The sequence below is a fragment of the Hyalella azteca genome, unplaced genomic scaffold, assembly GCF_000764305.2.
Source record: "Hyalella azteca isolate HAZT.00-mixed unplaced genomic scaffold, Hazt_2.0.2 contig10891, whole genome shotgun sequence".
Lineage (NCBI taxonomy): Eukaryota > Metazoa > Arthropoda > Malacostraca > Amphipoda > Hyalellidae > Hyalella > Hyalella azteca.
Window position 1 is genome coordinate 29,530 of NW_025940910.1, and position 9,326 is coordinate 38,855.

Sequence of the window (9,326 nt, forward strand, 5' to 3'; positions counted from 1 at the left end):
ACGGACTTCTGATACGTGTCTGCGTCCAATGAACGTCAGAAGTCCCTTGGGATTTCGCGTTCCTAGGAGCATTATTCTTGAGCGCTGTGTCTCACTGCGGGTCACAGTTGTTGGGTTAGGTTTGTCACGTAGATAGGATACCTTTCATTTATCTTATCTGACCTCTCGCGTGGGTGGCCGACGTCCCGTGTAGGCGACCTCTTGTTATAGTGTCTTAATTTTTGTCGCTTTTCTCCTTTCCCTCCTTTTCACTTCGTCTCTTTGAGATGCTAACCTTGCTTATTTCGAGCCAGCTTCAGCAGGCTGGACAATATTGAGATCATCCGCCCCTTGTGGGTGATGAATTATTTCAGATCTTTGAATAATTGAGACTTCCGCCTTCCTGGAGATTATATCTTTTGACCTCCAGTGCGAAATAGCTTGATACCTGAAGCGCTAGCAAACTACTACTCAACTGTTGCTAGCGCTTCACTACTTCTACTTCTACTACTCAACTACTACTACTACTACTACTCAACTACTACTACTACTACTCAACTGTTACTACTACTACTTCTACTACTACTTACTACTACTACTTCTACTACTCAACTACTACTACTACTGTTGTACTTTACGACAACCACCGAACTTGTGCTCAACTTTTTTCCACATGCTATGTTGCTATTGTTATGCCTGCAGTGTGACGCACCTTTATCGTGATGCGCCACTTTTCTGATCCACTTTCGTGATTGTGAGACTTGATCCAACTCTGTTTAGCATGCGATCGCCTAGGCTTTCAAATGGTTTAACGTTCTTGATTTTCATTGCTTTATTCGCATTACTCACCTCACCTGACTTGATTCATTTCGTTTATTTTATGTTCATTGAGCTAGCTAATGCGAGTAGAAAAGATACGTGCGTTGACGTGCTGTTGCGGCACTATCTATCATAATCTCTAAGCCTAATTATTCCTTTTAATATTCACGATCTCTCTGATTAATTCAATTAGATACTCCACCGGAGATAGATCGAATTTGAGTTCAAAACTTAGTCTAGGCATACATCAAGCGTCGACAACGTGATTTATGTCTGAAGGCATGGTTACAGGATTATGTGCTAATGCTGTGTACATGAGTATAACTTGCTCGTAATTTTTAGATTGTTTGTGTGACCTGTATTATCAATTTTTGAGCTCAAGTTACGCTATAAACGATAGAATAGAGCAATCGGTTTAATATTCAGAACAGCTTTTCATAGTTAGGTACGCGTCAGCTCCTTTTTGTTGCCAGGTGACCTCTAACGGAAGGTGCTTCATTTCTACGTTGTACGTAGTTTAATGTTTCTAATAATATTTATTTCGTATTGCTCATAAACGTATGTGTTCATTACAATTCCCGGCACAAAATTTTGGTTTAAATGCAGGTTGTCGAGTGATTTGTGATAGTGCAGCGAGCTAGATTCATATAAAATTACACGCGTGTAATAGACTCGTGTAATAAGCGCTCTCGGTTCTAAGTCAATCTTTCTAACACCCGATACCTTTTTAAAATAAAATTAAATCTCAATCTGAGATAAGGGGATTTTGAGGTGAACTGATTTTTATCGATTATTATCTGAGTTGATGTCTCCAGCTAACTCTTTTTTAATCCAAATGAATGATATAAATAATGCTCTAGTTCTGTAATGTTGTTGGCGTGAAAAAAAAAACGGAGCGTTCCTTTGTCAAGGACTGTTCCGCAGTTGATTTAAAATCCAGATTCCACTTGAAAATCGGATCCTAAACCTGTCTAAGTAGATGTATCGGCGACCAGCCCACCGCCACCAGACTCCAGCCACCAGGCTCCAGGTAAGTATTTGTGGTTTGTATACCAAATTTTGCCTCCTTACAATTAAAAAGAATACTTGATATATACAAAATTCACGTTCCTGGTGAAAGTAATGTAATTTATAAAGCCTAGAGCACTAAATTGAAATGTTGCAACTAAATTAAAATAAGCTTAGGCCTACAATATTTTGGATCGGAAGGGCCGATCTAGCATTTTTCGTGAGGAAGCCATTTTTCTAGCCTCGCACTGACCATCGGCAATAGGGGCAAGTGGTGTAAACGTGTAGTAATGCCGGTGAATAGTGATGTGCTTGTGAAGTTGTGCTGGCTGCTGTCCTGGCCATAACTAAAATTGCCCTTATTACCTAGTACCTACTTGATTTACATCCATCATAATCCATGTGTTATGTGTCACACATCATGTCCATGATGTGTGAAAGTGTTCCAATTTACGTCAACTGCTAATATCTTCAACATTTGCTGTTGTAAAGCAAGTAGGGTAAACGCGGTATATTCCGTCATCATGGGTAATTCTGTCACCTCTCTAGTTTTTCCTTTATATTAAGCTTTGTTTTAGTTCCATGCGTATGATGCGTTTGTTGATGGTTGAAATGGTGACGTCATACATTTGCGCGTCGAACTAATACCAAAACACTAGGTCTTGGCCATCCATAGTGCAAAGCAGAGCAGTATGAAATTCTGTATAGGCCAGACTGTAGAGCATGGCACAACATAGGTCGAGGACGCCGATTTCATGCACCAAAGACGCCGAGGTGGATGTCACTGGACGCCGGTCGCTAATTATGCTTCTCCATAAATCGCGATTTACGATCGATATGGCCAATGCGCCGTATTGATCTACACGCTACGATCGTAACTATGTGTTGTAGCGTGTAGTTCCGATGGCTGTGAGAGCTATATTTGAGCACCCAAGCATACGAGCTCATAGCCACCTGAACTACGCAATGTAGCACGCAGTTCCGGCGCCTGTGAGAGCTACATTTGAGCACCTAAGCATACGAGCTCATAACCACCTGAACTACGTGATGTAGTGCACAGTTCCGGTGCCTGTGAGAGCTACATTTGAGCACCCAAGAATACGAGCTCATAGCCACCTGAACTACGCGATGTAGCGCGCAGTTCCGGCGCCTGTGAGAGCTACATTTGAGCACCCAAGCACACGAGCTCATAGCCACCTGAACTACGCGATGTAGCGCGCAGTTCCGGCGCCTGTGAAAGCTACATTTGAGCACCCAAGCATACGAGCTCATAGCCAGCTGAACTACGCAATGTAGCACGCAGTTCCGGCACCTGTGAGAGCTACATTTGAGCACCCAAGCATATGCGCTCAGAGATACCGGAACTACTCTACTCGGTGTAGCACGCAGTTCCCATGGTTCTAAGTGCATGTATTTGAGTGCTTGCATTGAGAGAGCCTCACGGCACTGACAATGGATAACAAAGCAGCTTGTGATAATTCATTTTAAATAAACACTACATCATTAGTCTTGTCACCTGAACCAAGCCAACAGGAGTTGTTTGTGGTGAGTGAATTGGTTATGATGTGAAAAGAGTGCGCTGGTGATTGAATTGACTAGGTGTGTTATTGATGTGATTTATATTATTATATTGAGCTGTTTGTATGCAGGTAATGTTGAAATTATATGTGTGAAAAGGGACTGTTGCGGCATGATTGTCCCTGATGTGCTGGTTACTTCGGTTTAAGTCTCTTTCAATGATGTTTTTCCCTTATGATTGTACTTGTATTTTTAAAGTTATTTGCACTGATGATGGAGCTCGTAGACGAAATTTTTTCAACAAATATACAAGGCATTATCTTTTCTTCAAAATTATTGGTTGGCATGCGATTTAAGCAGACCTATGACATAAGCTCGTGGAAGTGCCATGCATTCTCAGAGCTGGGCAGCGCTACTTTGAAATGTAGCGGCCGCTACCGCTACATGCTCTAAATGTAGCGGGCTCTACCGCTACCGCTACAATTGCTTAAATGTAGCGCCGCTACCGCTACTGAAAATGTAGCGGCCACTAGTACCAGCCGCTACATGTAGCGCGCTACTGCTCACCTCTACATGCAGTGGAAAAGTCTGCAGGGATCGCGGAGGGACGGAGGGGGGGCAGAAGGCAAGAGCTCGCACGGCTGGGCGGGTTTTTAACACCAATAAGATGCAATAAACGTTCCAAACGCTGATAAGAGGTAGTGTACTAAAACATGGTTGTCAGGACTAGATAGTGCATGGGGATAACGAATACTAAAAGCTAACTAATCTCCATGTTATCGCAGGCTCGTGTTATAAATCACGACTCTCTAAGCTGGCCATTAAACTTAATATTTAGCCCTAAGATTACGAAGAATCTGCCTATATTCTTTCTTCAAAGATGTCCACGTACTTTTCTTATATTTGAACAGCAACGTTTCAATCTCTTTTGGAATCAATCGTACCAATGCACGAGCTTTTTTCTTTCTTATTAAAATTGGTTTCTGTGAAATCGACTAACAAGATACATAAAAAGTGCTTTTGAAAACAAGGATTCAACACATCAGTTTTGAACTCATTTTTAGATTTTTTTCAAAATTCTTGTTGATGTACACATTTATTTTAATTCTCAAGCGTATAAAAGCAAGGTAACTGAGTTGAAATAACTGGTGGATGATGCCACATATTTATGGTATTTTTAGTGACATTATCAAGTCGGCGGCATGAAACATGTTAATCTAGAAATATCTTATCAGACAAAATCCAATCCCTATTCCGAGAGAACGCAGAGGCCATAAGCACTGTATTCTCTAGCGCATAGAAGGTCAAGAAGTAATGATTTTGATCGCCCCCGATGACAAGATTACGAGTGTTTCAAGTAATTAAAAAACTTCCGGAAAAACTTCATTGGTTTTTACTTCTATTATGACAATATCGGAAGTAAAATATTTTTAGGCGATCACGTACCTACGCCAAGTATATAGGCCTAATTTATTGAAATAATGTCAGTCCTGTTGAACACATGCAACGTCCCGTGGAGATCCGTCTTCAGCTAAAGTCCGTACACGTGTTAAGTCGTACGCGTGCCTTCAAGAAAATGTGTACAGGCATGTAAGCATGTCAGTCGCTGCATGGGTGGCTGGCATACAATTTATTACCCTTCAATCCCCCTGTTGTGAGATCCATTACCTCACCTCAGCCTATAACCCTACGCCTTACACGAGGTGATATCATATGACTTAGGTGCATGAGGAGGGCCAGGGATTCAGAGTCGAGTATTGTTTTTCATCAAGAACGCAGGCATTTTCAAGGAAATAAGGAGCCACTGCATGGGGAATGAAACACAAGATCCACATTACTTTAAATTGATACACTGTGACCAAATGACAAATTATAACTAAGCTTAAAATATGACGTAACGTCAGTAGAGCCATAAATAGCATATCTTATATTTAACAAATATCGGCGTCCCTGTGCAATTGAAGTTAGTTTTCATTTCAAACAGCATTCCATGTTGTTGTCGAAAAGAAACATAAAACACACGGAATTATCTCGCGTGGAAAATCCAGTTTAGAAGGTCCTTGGTGTCAGGGTACTCCGAGATATCTTTTAATTTCTCTATCATATTATCCGTACAAAACTTTTGGTACTCTTCCAGTTCTGTCTTGCTGATCCAGAAGCAGTTCTGCGCTCGGCAAATTGGACAGGAGTAACTGTGTCGGGAGAAAGACAAATCACTCCATAAAATATCACAACAAAATGAAAAAATAGCAGTCGAGCATACGAACCACTAATTGCTATTATTCCAACGTTGTTATTTTATGCAACATAAGCTTTCAATTGGTTAATTAATTTTCACTTCATATAACTTCATTACTTGATATTTTATCTTAACTTGCATCCTATGACCCATTAGATTGTTATGTCACTTTGAGGCGAATGCCATTCCAAGTCGGGTTGTGCTGATGCAGGTGTAATCGCACATTAAATATTTGTAAAGCTATGCGTTAACTTACGAGTACTATTTAAAGCAATCAAAATTTACTTACTGGTCAGTGAACCACCCTTTGGAGCATGGAAGACAGAAGGTATGCATGCAGCTGGACAACAAGGCGTAGTCAGCAGTGGTCGCCATCTTGTCTGCACAGATGGCGCAGTCCGTCGCTACGCTCGACTCCACCAGCTCTTGGACAGTCCGGCAGCGCCTCACAGGCAGCGTCTCACCAACTTTTTCAAAAACGCCTCTCACCATTGAAGCAAAAACAAAGCTTGAGATGAGCTTGTGGATCAAGAAATTGCTGTGAAAAGTGGCATTTAATCTTAGCTTCTCGTTTTTGAATGAATTTTTGTAAATGCTGTCGTTAAGAACATCTCTGAAAAGTGAACAAAACACAACAACTTGATTTGTGTGTTGAACCACCTCGCCATCGCAATGTTTCGGAAGACAGATGATTTCCAAGATGATATTGATGGTTGATACAAGTTTTCTTATGTGCTTGGCGATGGCTGGGGAAAGTTTTACAGGATGTTTAGGGTTTTGAATTCGTTCGATGCTTCCTTCGAGGATGGCGATCAGCATGCGGGAGAGTGGGATAAGGATACTGTAGGTCGGTTTCTGCAAGACCAGTTCGAGGACGTAGTGAAGTTTGTGAAAACTCAATGGAACTAAGAGGTCTGGCGCAAGCCGCTGCACCCTCTCCGGCCACTGCGAATGCAACAAATTATGACGACAAAGAAAAAAAAGTTTAACTCGCGTGCAGAAGCAATCAAATCATTCAAATGTTTAATCCGCATTGTAGGACTCTTACTGCCCAGCAGGCTAAACGAATTTCGTACTGAATCATGAAATTTTTGTTTCTTCTGCATACCTAGTTCGTGAACACGGTAGATCGTAATTTTGAAAACTAATAGGTACATAGAGTTAAACTTCAATGAAGAAAACTCACCATGAGTGTCATTTCCATTTCGAGGATATCGTATTTAGTCAAGTGTTTGGCGTAAATTTCCTGCCTCAGCTTCTCGATTCTTGCTTTGATGGCGGTTTCCTTATCCATGTCATCAATAACACGACTCGAATATTCTGATGATTATAAACTCAACAATGATGCACAAAAGCATTCACAATGTATTAATTCTGTTCAAATACCAAAATTCAGGGAGAATGAGAGCGACGACCACTCTCTATAGAGCTCGGTCACAGAATGATGTCTGATCATGTCTCAAGGCTTTAGGGAGCTCATGCTGACACCTAGTTTATATGTTCAAACTCGTGCCTACCTACCCGACCTAATTTAATTGAAGTTCTCGAAAGTGTTGACTGATTAAGATTTTAAGGTTGCCTTATTGTTTAAATAAATAGAGCTAGATTCCTTGTGGTAGATGACTAACTCGATAAAATGGGACTACTGTTTTAAATGCATGGTGGAACTACTCGTAATATTTCCACTGAATGCCTGGTTCCTCTTTAGAGACTAAGACGTAATGAAAAATAAAATAAAAAATCTGACGACTTTATAGAAAAAAAATTATAAATTAACACTTCATTATCCCCATGATACGCAAAATTTAGAATTTATTATGCAAAATTTTATTTTAAAATTGGGTTAAGTTGAGCTGTAAATTAATTGCGGAAGATTTAATTAAACTTGATTGAATAATTTGCTCTTTTGCGTACGTTAATTAAATCTTATGGGTCGCCCATATCATTAAACAAATTATAAAATTTGCGTGATATTTGGCTGAAAAGAAAACCAAAATGGCCGTGCCAACATATAGCTCATAATTATTCATGTGATCAAATTATTTTTGAGAAGTGGCTGTATAACATGAAGTAAGTAACCATTTTTAAGCCAAGAAGCAGCATGAATAAGCGTCAATAAATACTGACGAAGAAGTTGCAAGTTTTGTTAAGAAAAATATCACTGGAAATGTGATCTCTAATAGAATCAATAACAACATGTTGAATAAAACCGATTATACATAGCGAATTTTGTTATCATGTTTGGTGGAAGGTACTTTCCTTTAGTTACAACTTACAACTGTTACATTATGCGATGGTTGTTGTTATGAGTTTTTCTGGTAATACGTATTTTCGTCTAGATATGCAAAACGAATTTTGTTTTTATGTTTGGTGGAATTTCGTCAGGTGAACTTGGTAAATAGCACATGAGTCGCCATCTAAATTATTTCGCCTCATATATATTGGTAAAATTATATAACATATTATATATCTGAGAAACGCATTTAGTTTTGTATATGATAACTGAAAACTTAATCTGAAAAAATTAAAGAGCTACGCGAAACTAAATTTTACGCTCATCCCGATCATATTAGAATGTAGAATCGATATCAAAATATCCATTAGGTAGAATCGATACCAAAATGCAGTAATTTATCCTGAAGATCAGCAGATCAAGTCCTTATCACCAATATTCATCTTGCTTGGTTACAAGTATCAGCAAGCGTGTCACCGCTTGCACCATTTGTGCATACCAGCTTGTATATGTCACCAGTCAAAACTGGATTTCTCGAGAAGTTGCTATCTCAGATAAGATTTTATTACATAATATAATCATACCAATTTGCGCATCTAGAGTTCGGAAAATAACTTTGAAAAATATTTTCTTCCATTTAATCCACATCATCTTAATTGAGATTGTAGTCAAGTAAATGAGCTAAAATTAAACCATGTGATACCGATGACCAGCAACTTTGCAACATGAGAACGCACGGTTGCGATGAGAGAGTGATGATTGAAAAATCGACAGAAAAAAGATTTGGGAGTTTATGTCAATAAGGAGCTGACATTTTTTAAGCAAATCTCAAGTTAATAAAGCCAATAAACTGATTGGACTGGTCGCACGCTCCTACAAGCACCTAGATGCAGAAGCGATTAGGCTGTCGGTGCCGTGCGTCCGCACCTAGAGTTTGGAAAGCCATGTTGTCACCGAAACTTAAAAGGGTGATAAATTTAGTCGAATGTATTCAAAGACGTGCAACAAGGATAATTCAAGGCTTAAAGGGCCAGTCTTATTAAGAAAGCTTAGAGATTATGAAGCTCCCATGTCCTTATTATCGACGTCTGCGTGGTGATCTCATTGAAGTATACAAGTTTACCCGTGGTTTATACAATGTCCCAGAAGGATTACTAGAATATGTGAAACAATTACCAACTCCAGGGGCCACGGTTATAAGCTAAAAAAATCTGTGGTGCATTTCATCCATGCGACAACACTTCTTCTCGCTTCGAATTACCGATTTGTGGAACAAACATGTGGAAGCTGTATCTATGGCGCGCCTAGTATGAATGTGTTCAAGAACAGATTTGAGGCTCTGCAAAGCATGGTTGAATTAATATTTAGGGTATGTGTTTCGACTAGAGGTGCCTCCTACCTCAAAATTGGGGTATGTTTAGCAGGTTCTTAGCTGCAATGAAAGTTTTGGATAGATCTGGCCAAAAAGGTCATTCATAAGATCTCTATAGAGACAATCCAATAACATAATAATAATCGGCACGATAGGCA

At 39.7% G+C, this 9,326-nt stretch overlaps 1 protein-coding gene across 1 annotated transcript; it reads right to left on the minus strand.

The window, feature by feature from the left end:
* Positions 1 to 5,185: 5,185 nt before the first annotated feature.
* LOC108669581 lies at positions 5,186 to 6,991 on the minus strand. Its single transcript, XM_018156961.2, has 3 exons — positions 6,750 to 6,991; positions 5,853 to 6,508; positions 5,186 to 5,516 (listed from the first exon to the last, which is right to left on the minus strand). The coding sequence occupies exons 1-3, from the start codon at positions 6,855 to 6,857 to the stop codon at positions 5,351 to 5,353; spliced, it is 930 nt and encodes a 309-aa protein (XP_018012450.1). The 5' UTR covers positions 6,858 to 6,991; the 3' UTR covers positions 5,186 to 5,350.
* Positions 6,992 to 9,326: the final 2,335 nt, after the last annotated feature.

Bases quoted from the DNA above. Each gene is read 5' to 3' on its own strand.
- LOC108669581 (XM_018156961.2), bottom strand. From the start codon at position 6,857: ATGGATAAGGAAACCGCCATCAAAGCAAGAATCGAGAAGCTGAGGCAG. The intron at 6,509-6,749 runs GTGAGTTTTCTT...TTGCATTCGCAG, and splicing joins AAATGGAAATGACACTCATG to TGGCCGGAGAGGGTGCAGCG. The intron at 5,517-5,852 runs GTAAGTAAATTT...CTCCCGACACAG, and splicing joins AAAGGGTGGTTCACTGACCA to TTACTCCTGTCCAATTTGCC.